The sequence below is a fragment of the Bos indicus x Bos taurus genome, chromosome 18 (assembly GCF_003369695.1).
Source record: "Bos indicus x Bos taurus breed Angus x Brahman F1 hybrid chromosome 18, Bos_hybrid_MaternalHap_v2.0, whole genome shotgun sequence".
Classification (NCBI taxonomy): Eukaryota; Metazoa; Chordata; class Mammalia; order Artiodactyla; family Bovidae; genus Bos; species Bos indicus x Bos taurus.
The window spans coordinates 30743924-30761420 of record NC_040093.1 but is presented as its reverse complement, the minus strand read 5'-3'; the positions used below and the strand labels follow the sequence as shown (position 1 = coordinate 30761420).

Below are 17497 nucleotides of genomic sequence, written 5' to 3'. Positions count from 1 at the left end.
GGTGGCAGTGGGTGCCAGGAGAAAAAGGGTACCTAGTGTGGGGGTCAGTGCTGAAAACTGTTTCCCCAGCTTGTTGTCCTTATGTGTGTTTGTCTCATCTCTTGTGACATTTGTTTTCTTCCCTGTCCCTGGGGAAATCTTCAAGTTGTAGACTTCTAGGATTTGCAGATTTTACAGTGTGATTCTACTTCTAGTTTTGTCTGTAGCTTATTTCTCCTGGGGAAAAGATAATAATTTCCTAAAATCCATATGAATGTGAAGAAAAGCAGTATTTTCCTGGTTGTCACTGATTTTTTTTTACAGTGTTAAAAAAATGCTATCAATGAGATGACAGCAGTTGTAATGAACAGAAAGCTTGGTTCAAACTGTCTTCAGTTATAAACATAATGTATTGGCTTATGTAATTGAACACTCCAGAAATGGAGCTGGTTTCAGTTGAATGTTGACACAGTGCCTTTTGATTATTTTTTTAAATGGATCATTTTATTTATTTACTTGGCTTCACAAGGTCTTAGTTCTGGCATGCAGAATCTTTAATCTTCATTGCAGCATGTGGGATCTTTAGTTGTGGTATGTGAACTCTGCATTCTGAAAGGAAGAAGGTAGAGAGTAACCTCAGTACAGCTTTTGCACAGTTGTTTATCACAGGAATGCTATGGGCCCTGGAGTTTCCAGCTTCACAACCCCCGGCCTCCTCTAAGCCATACCCTCAGCTTCCTGCCTCCAGCCTTGAGGGGCTCAGCTCATGCCTGCACTTCAGTTTTCTTCTTCCTGGGAACTAAGGCCTCTCAGGACCTCAGCTGGGGCCTGCTCCCTGGGGCCTGCAAGGGGAACTGCTGGCTCTCGGGGCCTTCCCCTTGTCCAGAAGAGAAGGAAGAAGGCCTGAGGATTCCCTGTTGGGTGAGAGTCAGCCTCCCCAGGCTATCACTGGTCTTCAGAAAGGTTAAGCCAACTAGGGCGGCTGCCTGGACACCTTGCTTGGGTTGGTGGGGTGTGGAGGGCAGCACTTTCTATCTTGTGAGCTACATCATCATCCAATTTCAGTATCATAAATAGCATAGCAACCTCATCTTATGAGCCCCCTGATGTGATGCAGTAATCATCAAACTAGTATTCTTACCAGCATGGTTTACCACGAATCTGATCTTGAGGAAGCAATCAGGTAAATCCAGAATACTGTATCCAGTGCTAAAACTGGCTTCGACTCCTACAAAAAGTAATCAGACAAAAAGACCAAGTGTAGGGCAGAGAGTACTCTTCTATATTAAAAGAGACTACAGAGACCTCACCACCAAATATGTAAACCTTGTCTCCTGAACTGAAATAAAAATGCTACAAGGGACATTCTTGAGACCAGTGACTGAATGGCTGTTGATTTTCATGAATGTAATGGTGGTGCTCTGATAGTGCAGAGGGGCTCTCTTAGCCTCAACATTTTGGGGCCAAATAATTCTGTCCTCTGGGAATTTAGCAGCATTTCTGGTCCCTGCCCACTAGGTGTCAGGAGCACCAAACCTGTTCAGGTGCAACAAGCTGAAGAGTCAGATGTTTTAGGATTAGCAGAGGAATAAAATTTCCCAGGTGGTGCAGTGGTAAACAATCTGGCTGCCCGTGCAGAAGACTTGGGTTCGACCCCTGGGTTGGGAAGATTTTGGAAGAGGAAATGGCAACCTACTCCAGTGCTCTTGCCTGGGAAATTCCATGGACAGAGGAACCTCAGGGGCCTACATTTCACGGGGTCACAAAGATCAGACACAACTGAGCACACAGGAATGAAGGCTGCCTCTTGTCATGAGAAACACTTGAAAATGGTTAAATGGTGAATTTTAAGTTACATGAATTTTTTTCTTAGTTAAAAAAAATATAAATCAAAAATGTCTCTGGTCCAGTGGTTAAGACTCTATACTCCGACTGCAGGGGGCACAGGTTCAATCCCTGGTTGGGGGACTAAGATCCCGCATCCCACATGCCGCATGGTACAGCCAGCAGCCAAAAAAGTCTCCACTTGACTTTGTCAGCTATCCCCTGGGGGACAGAATCACCCCTGGCTGAAACCACTGGTGCAGAGAGTACACTGCTGGAGGGGGCGGGGGTGGGGCAGGAGGGAATGCAGGCCAAAGGACTGGGTAGGGAAGTACCTTATTTGTAACTTACTTTCAAATTGCAAATGCAGTAAAATGTTCACCATTGGCGACACTAGGTGACAGGTGTATGTGTTGTTCATTTGACTATTCTGTCAACTTTCTATAGACTGATTTAAAAAAAAAAAAAGAATTCAACTTGGAATTTTTTGTTTACAGCATCCCAAGGGACCCCTGACAGGTGCCAGCTGCACAGCGTTCTTTCAGGTGCCGTTCTCATGAGTGCCTGCATTGGGTGAGCTGCTTCATCCTCCGAGGGAGGACTCTTTCCTTCTCTCTCTCACTCCCTTGCTCCCTCCCTCCCTCCATCCTCCTGCCCTATCTCACTCCCAGATTCCTTGAACATACTGATCTATCTGTGCTGCACACTCACCTATGGAAAGAATAGCATCCTGTGACCCATTACACACTCAGCCTGGTGCTGAGGCTGGGCTCTGTCAGTTCCTTGGTAGTGAGTGTTCTCTCCTGTGGTCGCTTTAAAACACAGTCATGAAATTCTTTAGTATTGTTCCATTTAGAGATGGGGGTCTATGACCCGTCTCCTTGAATATGGACTCCACAGCTACTTAACCGGTAGAATATGGTGGAAATGACACTGTATTAGTTTCCAGATCTAGGCCTTAGAAAACTAGCGTCTGCCCTTTTGTGTCTCCTCTGAGATGTTGTTGCTGGAACTCAGCTGCAGTGCTGTAAGGAAGCCCAGGCCACCCCATGGAGAGGCACATGTGGAGGGGAGCAGCATAGAGCGCGCACGTGAAGGCCTTGTGAGGGAGTCCTCGTGGACCTGGATTCTCCTGCGCCAGCTGTGTGTGTGTTGGGAGGAGGGGGTGCAGGACGCAATGATGAACTGTCCCCACTGAGTTCGGCTCATTTTGTAGATTCATGAGCAAACTACATGCTTGCGGCGTTTTAAAGTTACTAATGTCAGGAGTGGTTTGTTTGCAGTGATAGGTAATTGATGCATCCCCTACTGGGGGTGGAGGGGGCAGAAGAGGCCAGCTTGCTATCCCCACAGCTGGGTCCTAGATCAGTGCTTGTTCCTTCAACAAGTACCTATTGAGTGGCCACCAAGTGCTGGACACTGTACCAGAGGATGAGGAGTTAGCAGTGAATGAGGTGGGCCTCATACTAGGCCACCTACCTTGCCTGGTGGGCACAGCTCAGGCACAGAAATGAGACGACTGTAGCCTCAGCCTGAGAAAGGGGGAGGGAGAACTGTCTGTGGGGGGGAGGGGCGCAAGGGGGCGGCAGGGGGTGAGGGGGCAGGGGCGGTGAGGTGGGGTGGGGGGGGGTGGCGAGAGGGGCGGGGGGTGGGTATGTTATTTCTAAGCTAAGACCTGACTCTTGAAAAGGAGTCACCCATGCAGAGAAGCAGAGAAAGGGCAGATGGAGTACCATGTACCTGTTCTGGCTACGGTCGCCAGATTTGGCAAATAAATAAATAAAAATTTAGCATCCAGTTAAATTTGAATTTCATATAAACAGCGAATCGTTTTTTAGTATATATATACGTGTGTGTGTGTGCGCACGCGCGCCCCATGCAATATTGGGGACATTCTGAAAAATTGTTCATTATTTATTTGAAATTCAGGTTTAACTGGGAGTCCTGTATTTTATCTGGCAACCCTAGTTCTAGGGGAGAAGGAGAGGAGGGAAAAAACGCTCCTGATTTCAAGGGACAGTTCAGAAAGCCAGATGTAGCACACAGGCAAACAGCACCCAGAGGCAAGGGAGATAAAGGTGAGTAGGAGCAAAGTCATGAAAGGTCAGCCTGCTGAGGTCCCTTTTGAGTTTTGCCCTGAAGCAGTGGGGAGCGGTGGGAGGTTTAGAGCAAGGGAGAGACACAGTGGTTGTGTATTTTAGAGTTTGCAGGCTGCTGTGTGAGGGGTGGGAGCATGTAGCAGGAAATCAAGAGAAAGGTGTCTCTTGCCCTGCGGTGCCTGTCCTCTGCGTTGCTGCCACGAAGCCTTGAGAACACTGGGGGACGAATCTCCCCACTTTTTTTTTTTTCCTACAATGTGTTTTAAGCCATAAATTTCCCTTAACCACTGCCCCAGGATATCTCATAAGTTTTGATATGTTTAGGTTTTATATCACTCCATTCAGAATATTTTCTAATTTCCCTTAATATGTCTCTGACCTATGGATTCTTTATGTGTGTTGTATGACTTCCACATATTTGAGATTTTTCCATGTATCTCATTGTCATTTATTTTCATTTCCTTCCACTGTGGGCAGAGGACATACTTGGCACATTCTTTGGATTTTATGAATATCGTTTGGTGGGTGAACATATGGTCTATCATGGTGAAGGTAGCACGTTTTCTGGAAAAGAAAGTGACTGCTGCAGCTGTTGAGTTTCATGCTTGTAAATGTCACTTCCAGTCAGGGTGGTTGACAAAGTTCTTCTGCTCTTCTGTATGTTTCCTCATTATTTAGTCCAGAGCTATTCTGTCCTCTGATGGTGTGGGGTGTAAAAAGCTTCAATGATTGTTATAGTTTAGCCTCGTCTCTGTTTTTGTCAGTTTTTTTCTTCAAATGTTTCAAAGCTCTGTTACTGCACACACACACATGCATGTATGATTATTATAATTATGTCCATAGGGAGTTCCCTGTGTAGCTTGGGTAACACTCATCCCCTTAAAGTCCACCATGTCTGATAGCATTACCACCACCACAGCTTTCCTAGGCTCACTGCCTGCTTAGCATATCTTTATCCATTCTTTACTTTCACCTGATTCGTGTCTTTATATTTAAAGTGAGCCTTATTATAGACAGCATATACTAATAGTTGGGTCTTTTCTGTTCACTGGAGGATCTCTGCCCTTTAATTGGTATTTTAGTACATTTACATCTAATCATTACACACATTATTGATATGGTTGACTTAGTTCCAGGATTTTACTACTTGCTTTCTGGTTTTCCTCTGTTTTTATGCCTCTGTTCCTGTTTGGATTGTGAAGGAAGAATATACCATTTTTGACACTCTATTCCAATCATTTATCAGGTTCTGTGCTAATTTTGAGTGATTAAAAAAATTTTTAGGTATTTATTTACTTTTAAACATTTATTTATTTGACCGTACCAGGTCTTAGTTGTGGCGTGTGGGATCCAGTTGCCTGACCTGGGGTTGAAGCTGGGTCCCCTGTATTGACAGCATGGAGTCTTAGCCACTAGTCCACCAGGGAAGTCCCTTTGAGTAATTTTTAGAACTGGAATTAACTCTGCAGCAGGTCCAAGGCTACAGTATGAGCAGTCCTGCCACTTCCATCAAACAATCAGGTAGATTCCATTGTAGAGGAAGATGCTGTAGGGAGCCTTGGGCAAGCCCCAGCCAACATTAGAAGAGTAATTGCTGACCTTGGAATTGACTGAGTTCATGACTGTGGGTGGTCATGTGACCATGTGGCTAGACCTGCCTGTCATGATCTGGGTGCTGGCAGACCCACAGAATCATTAGGTTGGTCAGGCCAGGCATCCAATCCATCATTGTTTAGATGTTGTATATCCCAGATCAAGCTTAGGCAGATCCAAATAGTATAACTGATATCTATAAACAGATGGTTCAAACACCAGTGTTTCCTAACACTGTTGCCCTGATGCCTCTTACATCATCTCACACCCATACATTATGTGGTGTATCCAGAAAATGGCTAATAGAAGGGGAGAAGCCCCAAACTTGGTTCAAGGACACATTATCTTGGTATGAAGGAGACAAACTGAAAATGAACTGCTCTTCCATTACACCCCCAGCTGTGAGAGGAGGTCTCCCTAGTGGAGAAAATTTTGAGCAGTGCACGTAGCCAGAGGTGAAAGCAAGAGCTGCTTCATGGGCCTGAGAGCTGTTTTGTCACAGCCTGCTCGAAAGGGTCCCACAGTTGTTTAATGCTCTGCTGTCGCCATCTTGAAATTCATAATTGTTCTGAGCAAGGTGCTCTGCACTTTTATTTTGCACTGAATCCCACAAAACAGGTCCTGGGTAAAAGATTCCAAGACAAGTGCAGAATAGAGGACCCATAGAAGTTAAGACTGCCTTGATCTGTATGTGCCATGATACCTGTATGTGTGTGTGTGTGTGTGTGTGTGTCTGTATGCACAGCAGAATGCTACTTGTTAGGTCCTCAAAAATGATGACTATTGTTACCCTCTGTTGTTGATGATGACTATGAAGATAATGATAAGAGTTATTGGACTCCTCCAGCATTGTTCTTCAGACTTCATTTAAGCCTGATTAACTCACTATCCATGAGCCATCCCTCTGTTTTGCTTCACTGAAATGAAAACAGTGAAAAGATGCAAAGCATTTTTTATTCAAGCGGTGCCTTTGACCCTCAGGAATTTAACACAAACACATACCTAGGCTTTCAAACACCCACTAAGGTTTTACACACTCTTTGTTTAACCCGCATCCAAACAGTTGCATCAACAGTTCCTAAAATCCCATCCCACCCCCCACCCCGCTGCCACAGAGTCTCAGAATTCACACAGACAGGCACCCACATACTCCCAGGTTATCTGGGTGAATGTGGGTGATGTCTGTACGATTCCACCAGTTCGGTCTGAAAATTCTTGCCAGGGACAGCTGATGAGCAACCCTATCATTTTCATTTGAAAATTTCTATCACAGATTAGAAATTATGCATGTGTATGATTTCTAGTGCCTAAGAAGGATGAGAAGGGTTGGCGTCTTGAAAGGGCACTAGGTATATTTCTATAGTTTTCTAGATTTCCAGGGGGAGCCAGAGGTTGTGATTATGTGAAAACTTAGCAAGGAAACAGAGGTGATTCTGTGCCCTTGTGGAGTTTGGGGATCCAAAAACTCTGAAAACGCCTTAAGTTGAGCCACTGGGGATACAAGAGCCCTGGTTTAAGGAGGGCTACCTATGTCAAGGAGTAAACCAGCAATTCCACCACTGCTCATGATACAACATATCTGGGGGGTTAAAGTTTAAAAGCCAGGACCAAGAGAGGGTGGGCAGGAAGGACGGTGTCACCTGCTCCTTTCATATTTCCTACAAGAAAGAAAGCCCGGCGGAGACTCCTGGCTCAGTAAATGAGTCACTGGCTTTATAAGCCAAGAGAGATGGAAGACAGACTCCAGGAAACAAGCAAGGAAGAGGCTTGGAGAAGGTTTTCAGCTTCAGTGTGAAGCTGTCAAGTTTCTATGCTCTTGTGGGAACTGAAGAAAACCAACAGTGAGACAGTGAGAAAGACTAGAGAAACAGCAAGGGACCAGACAGGGCTCAAGTGAGAGCCTGTGCATTGGGGCAATTTAGAATGACTGATAAAACGAACTGGGCAAATTATCCAGGCAGCTTTAGAGAGGGAGAAAATCCCCCAGTGTTTCAAGGCCCCGCAACCAGTCCTAATCCAACAGAATTCACAGCCACTGAGCAAGTCATCGCACTTGTGCCAGGCGACAGGAGGAAGATTCAAAGTGTGAGCCACTGTGCCGAGCCTCAAAGGCTTCTTGACACCTAGGATAGGACTGTTCAGACACATTGAAAGTCAGGCTAAATTTCAGGCAGAGGCCTGGATCAGAGAGAGCAGGACTCCTTGGAAGAAATGAATGGAGAGCAGTTTGGGGAACAGAAGCACAAGAAAAGACTGGATGGATCCTTTCTCTTTTCTCATTTTGGATTATTTGTTTGCTTAGCCTATTTAGGGAGGTACATCTCCTAAGTTTCAAGCAGTATATTTGACACTTTGTTTATTTTCTGAGCGATTCAATTTGCCAGTGTTTACTGAGCTCCCTGAGGAAGTGAGCTGGGCCCAGGCACGGAGCAGGTAGAGGGCATAGCAAAAGCGAAGGCCCAGAGATGGGAACCCACAGAAAAGTCTCAGGGAAGAGTCGGGAGTCCCTTGGGGGCCAGAGTGGGATGAGAGAGCTGAGGCCTTAGGGAAGACCGAGCTGATCTTCAGACTCCAGCCTGGTGGGGAGCCGGATGAGTCCTGGAGAGATTCTGGCCCCAAGAAGCCGAGGCCAGGTGGGGGAGGTCCTCCTCAGCACATTCTCTTCCATGTGACTCTGGGGGTATTAATAATTAACCCAGGGGCCCGCACAGCTGCCACCACCGCCCTCAGGCCCTCCCTGTGTGACATCCAGGCCACACTCCTGCTGCACAGCTCTGTGGGAGAAAGGAGTCCTGTTAGATACTTTTATCAGATGTGCTGGCCTGGAGTCCCCCTCACACCAGTCTGCCTCTTGAGATAGCCTCTGCCAGCTCTCTGGGCTTCCAAAGAGACTGGGCTGATGGCCGCCTTCCCGGCAGGCCAGAGACTTACCAACTCTCTGCTGGTCAGAGTCCTTCGGGCCCTCCAGAATCCTGACTCAATTCAACAATGACATCTCGGGGAGCAGGGCAGTCCTGGGAGGGAAGGTAAGCATCTTGGTTCCCATCCCAGCCTGGCCACAGATTCACTGGCCTCAGGCCTGGCCTTGCTGTCTTTGCAGCTTGATGACTTTGGAGATCTAGGGCCTCTGAGTGTGGGAACTGGGCAGAGTCTGGTGCCTGATCTAGAACCAGCCTTGGTGTCAGATCCCTGGAGAGGAGCAGGTGACCCTTTGGGGAGAGGAAGCAGACAAGGGCTGTGGCAGGAGAAGCACAGGGCATTGTGAGAGCAAAGAAGAGGTTGCTGACCTGGCTTGGGATCCAGAGGAAGTAGTGTCTGAGCTGAGACCTGAAGGGTGGTCAGGAGGCACCAGGTGAGGGAAAGAGAAAAAAGATGCTAGAACAGCTTATGCAAGGACACGGGGACATAGGAAAGCAGGATGTATTCGGGGAACAAAGAAGTTCAGTCTGGCTAGAGCTGGGACCTCATGGGGAGGAACTGGCCAGAGAGTAAGGACCAGCAGGGAAGTGAGAAGGCACAGGGCCTGATAACGCCGGAGCCATCCAGCGGCTCTGTGGGGAATGGACCAGGCTGGGTGAAACCAAGGAAAGGACTGCAGGTGGTGCCTTGGCCAAGGGGCAGGGAGGATGGGGCAGACCTAGTGGCTGAAGAGGTGTCAGAGGAAAGGCCCCCCCCGCTCCAGACTAACCTGAGAACCTGGGAGGGAGAGCAGTTCTGAGGAGACGAGATGGGGTCGACTTTACACAGTGAGTTTGGGATGCCCAAGGGTCATCTTCAGTGGGGAAACAGCACAAGAGATGGGGAGCCAGTGCTCAAGGCATCACTGTGGAACAGAAACAAAGGCCTGGACATTGTCAGGATGGGCTGGGGAAAAGAATCAAGGATGAGGGGAGGGGGCCCGGCACCCTGTGAAGCCCATTGTGGGGCATCAAGAGATGTAGCCAGAGCAGCAGCTAGAAACCCAAGAGGAGCAGTCAGAGCAGCCAGAGAAGTTTCAGAAGAGGGGGGCGGTCAAGTCAAAGGCAGAGAGGACTGAGAAGCTGAAGGTCAGGGACCTTTCTACAAAGAGGCTCAAGCAGTGAAGGGGGGTTTAATGGTGGTAGTGGGCTTCCCCAGTGACCGTGATATGTAATTAGGTCTGAGTGTGAGCAAGACCGCTGCACGGGGCTGAAGAACTTGTGCACTGCACACTCCAGTGCGCACATCTTTCTACAAAAATGTAACTTGGGATAAGTGGGCACCCCCTGGAGTTTGGCGGTATTTTGTGAAGCCTGTTTGTTACTGCAGTGTGGAGACTTCCCACACGGTGGCGCCAAAGACCAACACCGTAAGTCTTGGGCTTGGCTAGGGCAGGGCAGGGGTCGGTTTGATGAAGATGGTTGGCCTCCAGGTCGTCATCCCACGTGTGGTGGGTATTGCCGTGGGTATTGCCCGATGCCAAGTGGCTAGGACCTTGCCCACCTCGACGCCCTCCAAATCTCTGTCGAACAGTTCTAGCAGAAAGGAACTCAGAAATAAGCTACGCCCCACTGTAGCCTTTGCCAGAGGGGCTGGCCTGAATGGGTCCCAGGGGACCAACTCATCCCATGATCTGGGAGAGGCATGGTCATCTCTCCCACTTGTCCCTTAGGAGAAGGGAGTCTCAGGAAGGAAGGAAGAGCGCCTTGCCCAGCCTGAGGGACACAGTCACCCCACCCCACCAAGGCCCAGCTCACAGATCCCCCTGGAGGCCAAAGCTGGCTCAGCAGGAACAGTGGCAGAGATGGCCCCACCTGGGAGAGAGAACCCAGGGAAGTCACCTAATGTGCCTGGAGTAGAAGCTTACCCCCACCTGGTGTAGTGGCAGGCCTGGAAATGCCTGAATGCATGGCGTAAGGGGCCATGGTGTCTTTGAAAATGATGACATGTTTATTGCAAACCATTCTTTGAATAAGTAAATACAAAGAAGAAAATAAAGCCAGGTGAAATTATGCCCAGAGATGATGGCCACTGCTGGCATGAAAACTGGACCTCTCCACATCATTGAAAAATACCGTCATCCATACATCACCCAGACCCAAAACTCTGGCATGATCTAGAATGGTGGCCTCTCTAGACCTCACATCCCATCAGCCCCCAGCCCTCCATTCTACCTCCTGAGCCTCTGCCCCAATTCTGGCTCAGGGATGAAACTCCTGATGGCTCTTGGGGGCAGTGGATGCAGGTTTGAGCCAAGGAGGCTCCTGCTACTGGAGAATGGAGTGGCTTTTCTGGTGCCTTACCCCAGCCTTCCATGACTACTGTGTTGAGCACTTTTCCCTATTCAGAGATACAAAACCCTCACTCCCTATTATGCCCAACTCTCAGACACACACAGTGGGCAGTAGCTGTGATTGGAGGTGGTCCAGGCTGGGACTGAAGGTGAATGGAGTTGGTGGTAGGAACAGGCATACCTACAGCCCAAGATTTACCCCCTTTCAAGCCCACAACTGCCACACCACTCACTGAAGTGCCTTAGCAGAGCATGGTGCCCTCCTCCTGCTCTCATGTGACCTCTTGGTAAACGAGTTGACCATCATCACCTCTGAACTGTCTCTAGCCTTGATCCCTCTTTCCTCTATGCATGTGTCCAACTGCCTTCCGGCCATCTCCTCCTGGATGGCTAGTCCCCAGACCCCTCAGAGGCCACCTGCCCAAACTGACCATATCACCTTCCCATAACGTGCCTCTCCAGGCCTCTCCACATCATTGAAAAATACCATCATCCACCCATCACCCAGACCCAAAACTGGCATGATCTAGAATGCTGGCCTGTCTAGACTTCACATCCCATCAGCCCCCAGCCCTCCATTCTACCTCCTGAGCCTCTCTTAAATGTCTCTATCTCTACTGCCCCCATTCTGGCTCAGGCCACCGTGACTTTAGCAGGGAAATGATAGCAGCCACCTTGCTGCCTCTACCTGTCCCCCCTAAGCACCGCCTGAGTGACCTTTGCAAACCAAAGGCACGACCACAGAATTCCCCAGCTTAAAGCCCAGGCTATCTATCACCCTCCATACTCTTAAGCTAGTGCCCAAAGCCCGTCACCAGGTGTCCACATCCCCCAACACATACACAGTTCTCCCACCACACTTTCTGCTTCCTGCCAGCAAAGGAGGCTGCTCCTCCCTACTGCACCTTGAACTCTGCTGTGCTCTCTCCCCAGACATTCCTCCGAAGACCTGCCCATTGCCTGCCTGCCGAAGGAGTCCTTCTGGGGGCTCCTTGTTGGGGCTTCAACTTGCCCTGCCCCTACAAAGCCCTTCCTAACCAGCACACACACTTTCTCCCACACAGACCGATGTGCACACAGACACAGTCACAGTCACTCGCATTGGTGACATAAGAGGTGTAGAGACTCAGGGATGATCTGTCCTCATTGACAGCCCCTGAGCTCAGGGACTGGGGGGCCTGACCTCTGTCCCCTTACTTCTGGTACCCCCGGGGCCAAGCATACACGAAAGCTTCCTGAGTGAGTATCTGGTGAATGAATGAATGTGTACTGAGGTGTGTGACCACAGGCACCTTGGGGGGCAGACTTTTTATTCTGTTCCCTCACAGCCATGGTGGGAGTGGGGCAGGGTGAGGGAAGCTTCCATTTTCCTGGGTTGTGGGACTCAAACTGCATTACTTTCAAAAGTGGAACTAGCTGTGCCATATGTGAGGAACTGGGATTCACTATGGTTCTCACCACCCTCTGAGATCTATTAGAGGGATTTTTTTTCTCAGAGCAGAGCCCATTCCTCCAGGAATGAAGACGATGATTCAGGGCTCTGCCGTAGCTCCCAGCCAGCGCCAGGAGAGGACTATTCAGGGAATGAGCCCGACTCAGAGCCAAACAGATTAGGATTCAGTGAGCTGAGCTGAAGCTCAGACTCCACCCCTTCCTCTGACCACAGAAAGAGGCCTCTGTGAAATGGGTTTCAGCTGAGTCCTACCTCCCCTGGCTCACTGGTTACTTGGAAGAGGCCTCTAGCACCCCCTGATTCTCAGACGCTGTCCCTCCCTCAGGACCCCTGAACAGAGTGGCAGAGGGCCAGGTGAAGCCTTGGGGGTCCTGTCTGCTGGAGGTCGCCCCATCCATCCCTGGCCCTGGTGGGAAAAGGGTGGGGAACCAGGACTGGTCACAGACAAGGACAGTAGGTGGTGATAGGTCCTCAGAAGGGGTGAGTGGGAAGCCAGAGGACACAGGTTTCTAGGAGGAGGTGACGTTTGAGCTGTTTTTCAAGTGAATAAGGGAGAGGAGCATCCACGGAGAAGGGAAGCTGGAAGAGGAGGCCAAGGCCAGAGAGGAGGGAGCATGTCCAGGGAGCCTCAGGGAGGCTGATGTGGTGGAAACAGAGCAGGAAGGGCTGGCAGGACAGGTGGGAGATGAGGTCATCTAGGCCACATCTCTTGTGTCTTGGAGGCCCCACCACAGTCTGGATTTACCCTGAGGACATTGGGGAACCAATATGACCTGATATATGGTTTAAAAGATCATTCAAGGAAATTCCTAGGCAGTCCAGTGGTCAGGACTCCATGCTTCCACTTCAGGGGGCCTGGGTTTGATCCCTGGTTGGAGAACTAAGATTCCATAAGTAGCATGGCACAGCCAAAAAAAATCACTCGAGTTGTTAGTACATAGAAGGAGGCAGGAAGGCCAGAAAAGGCCACATGCAGAAATGTGGCCAGACACCAGACAGAGACTGATGACTGTGAAGAGCAAGGGCATCGTCTGTTAAAAGTGGGAATTTTCTGGAAGTGGAATTCCAGACCAAGAAAGAATTCCTTGGACAGTGCCCTAGTAAGCCCCTGTAATCACTGCTGCCTCATCAGTGTGTGCGTGCGTGTGTGCTAAGTCACTGCAGTCATGTCTGACTCTTTGCGACCCCATGGACGGTAGCCCGCCAGGCTCCCCTGTCCATGGGATTCTCCAGGCAAGGATACTGGAGTGGGTTGCCATTTCCTCCTCCTGCAGATCTTCTCAACCCAGGGATCAAAGTGTTGTCTTATGTCTCTTGAATTGGCAGGCTTAAAACTCAACATTCAAAAAACTAAGATCATGGCATCCGGTCCCATCTATTTACTTCAAGGCAAATAGATGGGGAAACAATGGAAACAGTGACAGACTTTATTTTCTTGGGCTCCAAAATCACTGCAGATGGTGATTACAGCCATGAAATTAAAAGATGCTTGCTCCTTGGAAGAAAAGCTGTGACAAACTTAGACAGCATATTAAAAAGCAGAAACATTACTTTGCTGACAAAGGTCCATCTAGTCAAAGCTATGGATTTTCCAGTAGTTGTGTATGGATGTAAGAGTTGGATCATGAAGAAAGCTGAGTGCCAAAGAATTGATGCTTTTGAACTGTGTTGTTGGAGAAGACTCTTGAGAGTCCCTTGGACAGCAAGGAGATCAAACCAGTTAATCCTAAAGGAAATCAGTCCTGAATAGTCATTGGAAGGATAGATGCTGAAGCTGAAGCTGCAATACTTTGGTCACCTGATGTGAAGAACTGACTCACTGGAAAAGACCCTGATGCTGGGCAAGATTGAAGGCAGGAGGAGAAGGGGATGAGAGAGGATGAGATGGTTGGATGGCATCACCAACTCAATGGACATGAGTTTGAGCAAGCTCCAGGAGTTGGTGATGGACAGGGAGGCCTGGCGTGCTGTAGTCCATGGGGTCACAAAGAATTGGACACAACTGAGCAACTGAACTGACTGAGCACTACCTGGGAAGCCCCAAGCAAGGGCACCAGGACAACTGTATGCCACTGCTGCCCCGTGGACCAACATGCAACCAGACCTGAGTCCTCAGTGAGTGTCGAGTGAATTAATAAACAACAGAACAACCTCTGGTAGCAGGAGGATGGGTGCAGGGAAGGGGTGAATGTGAGACATGTTAAGGGCATAGGGTCTACAGGACTAGGAGGCTGAATTGAGGTGGGGTGAGAGAGAGGGACGCCAGGGGTTCATGCATTTACTCGTGCGTTCACTCTCATTCAACAATGGGAATTTTTTGAATTCGTGAGCCAGGGACACTGGAGAGCTGTACATTAGGAGAGCTGTATCGCCTACAGAGCTTAGAGCCTCACAGTGAGCACACATGAGCACACGCACTTCCTGGTGGTGACACAAAGGCATGAGTCCATAGGACGTGGGGACAGAAAGTACCAAGGAGAGGCTGTCTTCAGAGAAGGTGGTCAGAGTTTGCCTTGCTGTGAAGATGACTTTACACGTGGGCACGGACAGACTGGTGCCAGTTTTGAGAGCTCCAGAGAGGCCCAGCCTCGCTCAGGTGGGAGCCTGGGTGTTTTGCAGTGGTGCTTTGCAGAAATGAGAATCAGGGAAGAAAAGTCCCTCTGGGAAGGTCATGAGATCTGGTGGGTCATCCAGGGGCTCAGAACAGGAGAGGGCTCTGCACAGAGGAAGACTTGGGATGTTCAGCAGTGGATGGATGAAGTCCTGTGACTGGATGATATTATAGGGTGGAGGGAACAGAAAGAAGAACCCAGTCTCTGGAAGCAGTCCCCAGGTCTACTGATACAGAAAAAAAAGGGTGCTGCAAAGGAAGGCAAAGAGGAGGAGCTGGAGACGGGGGAGAATGGGGTGACTTGTGTCTCTGGTAAGAGAGGATGAGGGAGAGGATGTCAGTGCCCCTGAGGGCCCATGCCGCCCTCACTCCAAACCTCTGGATAGTCAAGACCAACCCTCAGGAGGAAAAGAGGCAGATATTTAGAAATCTTTTAAAATCCCTCAAACCACTTCTGGATATCTGTGCAGCCTCTAAAGATGATAGACTACAGAGTGAAGCCTGATGGGTGGGAGAGCTTTCAGGGTTGGAGAGCTTTCAGGGTTGGAGAAGACCAGTGTTATTTTACTGAGGGGAAGGGTGGGGGAGTGGAGCTGACCCTTTGAGTTCAGTGTGAGGTCAGCCATGAGCTCCACCTCAGCCCACACCAGGGGAGAGCCAGCATTGTAGCCCCTTACTGAAAAGACTGGGTTCTGGCCCCCTTGGCCAGCAGGTACCCAGATCTTGCCAGGGTCCTCACCCATGCTCCCAGAGTGAGCCTGAGCTCCACAGATGCTGGTACCCAGGGAGTGGTAAACACGTGGCCTAGCTAAGAGCTCAGACTTACTGGCCAGATAGTGGCAGGAAGGGCAGCCTGCCCCCAGAGCAGGGAAACTGAGGCTGGCAGAGGGGCAGGGCTGAGAAGCAGTGTCCAGACCCAGAAGGTGTCTGTCTGATGAGCAGGCTTCAGGCCTTCCTATTCCGCTCCCTGAAACTGGCCCTGATCATTTCCTCCAGCCAGCCCAACCCAGCAGTGGTCGATCCAGGACCTGTTTCAGATATAGGGGCCTGAAAGTTCTCGTGGAGCCCACGGGATCTGTGGAGATACCAGGCAAGCCAGGCTCCCCGGTGCACTAGATTTGGGGGAAGCGACTTAGCAACAGCAGCAGCAATAGGAAGGAATGTCTCCTTCCTGCCTTTGCTAATGGTTCTCCGAAAGCCGCCCAATTCCCGTGGATCCCGACCCCAAGCGCTGAGAACTCTCAGCGCCTGCGTAACCTCCAGGATCCCTCTCGTCTCCACCCTGCCCGGTCAAGCCGGTGGACGCCGCGGGCCACCCCCCTGCCGGGTTAGCAGAGAGGGCGGAGCGAGTCGCGGGCGCCTCCAGGGGTGCTAGAGCCTCCGGCGCGCAGGGGGTGGGGCCCAGCCGGCCAGGGGAGGAGCGGGGCGTCTGGGCGGCAGGCGGCGGAGCAGAGGGAGGGGCGGGCACCGGCGGCCGCGACAGCGGCAGCTGCGGCGCGACCTGACCCGGCAGCGACGAGTGCACGGAGAGAGCGAGGTCCGCTCAGCCAGCGCAGCCATGTGAGTGTCCCCGCCGTTTCCGGGGCCCGGGGCGGCGGTTCTGGTGCCTTCCCCCGTCTGGGGAGTCCCGGATCTGCAGCCCCCGCTGCGGCCCTGTCCCGTGTCGCCCCATTCCCGGGACCCAGGCACCACGGTGTCGTTCCTACCCTCCCCTCGGGCGCGGAACACGGCCACAAAGGCTGCCGCCTCGGGGCCTGCCGCACCCGGCGCTGCCGCCTCCCCTCCCACGGCCAGGCCCAGGCGGCCCGTGCCCTGGGGCTCTGGGGTGGGCCAGGCCTGAGGGTGGGTCCTAGGCGTCAGCCTGGGTGCTGGCACGGACGCTCACCGGGAGCCCCGCTGCCCTCGCCGCGGGAGAAACTGAGCTGGGAATGGGGAGAGGGCCCCGAGGGGCACAGGCCAGCCTACTAGATGAGCTAATCTCTCTGGCTCCACCGGCTGGACTAAGCCGCTTTGGGGCCCGACCCGAGGTAGCCAATCTGGTCTTGGACTGGACTCTTCGCCCAAATCTGGCGGAGGCTGGAGAGAATCGCCCGGTTCAGTGGGGGAACAGACCCTGTACCTGAAAATGAAAGGTTGGTGTGGGGACTCTGCAAGCAGCCAGGCCTGGGCACCCTGCAGAACCGGTTTGGGGAAGGGGCTGCTCACCCGGGCTAGGGTTCTGGATAAGCCTGGCTTTAGCACCCTCTATTCTCCTCTCCCTGAGACTAGAGTCTGGCCTCAGAGATTGACCCATCTCAGCCAGTTCTGGGTAGCTTTCTAATACAAGTCGGGGTTGGCTGGCCGGCCAAGCACCTACTGTGTGCAGTCTAGTGTAACATAAAGATGGGCCATCTGCGGGGCTTGTCCTGGGCCTGTATTGCCCAATTGTCGGCACAGCCTTCTGAGGACGGTTAACGGACAATCTGGCAGATGCAGAAACTGGCCCAGAGAGGTTAAGTAATATTCTGAAGGTCACACAGCTGGTTTGGAGAGAAGTGGGAATTAGACCCAGGTCTTAAGTATTGCCACTGTACTAACCACTTCCCTGGCATGGAGGGTAGAGATGGGGTTGGGGGAGAGATGAGAACTGGAGTGTGAGGTACAAAATAGTCCAGGGAGACAGGAGGCTCATTTCCTACTTCAGCCCG

General features: G+C 50.8%; 1 protein-coding gene and 1 long non-coding RNA gene across 5 annotated transcripts in view; one reads left to right on the top strand and one right to left on the bottom strand.

The window, feature by feature from the left end:
• Positions 1-549: 549 nt before the first annotated feature.
• The window catches only part of LOC113876727, a 23132-nt gene continuing 6184 nt past the window's right edge, over positions 550-17497 (bottom strand). Inside the window, exons 2-3 of the long non-coding RNA XR_003506574.1 lie at positions 1121-1207; positions 550-588 (exon numbers count right to left, since the gene is read on the bottom strand). This is a non-coding gene — a long non-coding RNA (uncharacterized LOC113876727). The remainder of the gene's footprint in view (positions 589-1120; positions 1208-17497) is intronic.
• Positions 8359-17497, top strand: part of RIPOR1 (RHO family interacting cell polarization regulator 1) — a 24065-nt gene continuing 14926 nt past the window's right edge. The window contains exon 1 of one of the 4 annotated variants that reach the window (XM_027516260.1): positions 8359-8521. Coding sequence is in view for 1 of the 4 variants with exons in the window: in XM_027516259.1 (XP_027372060.1) it covers positions 16936-16942 (7 nt within the window). In the remaining 3 variants the exon portion in view is untranslated. The other 3 variants (XM_027516261.1, XM_027516262.1, XM_027516259.1) reach the window with 3 other exon arrangements.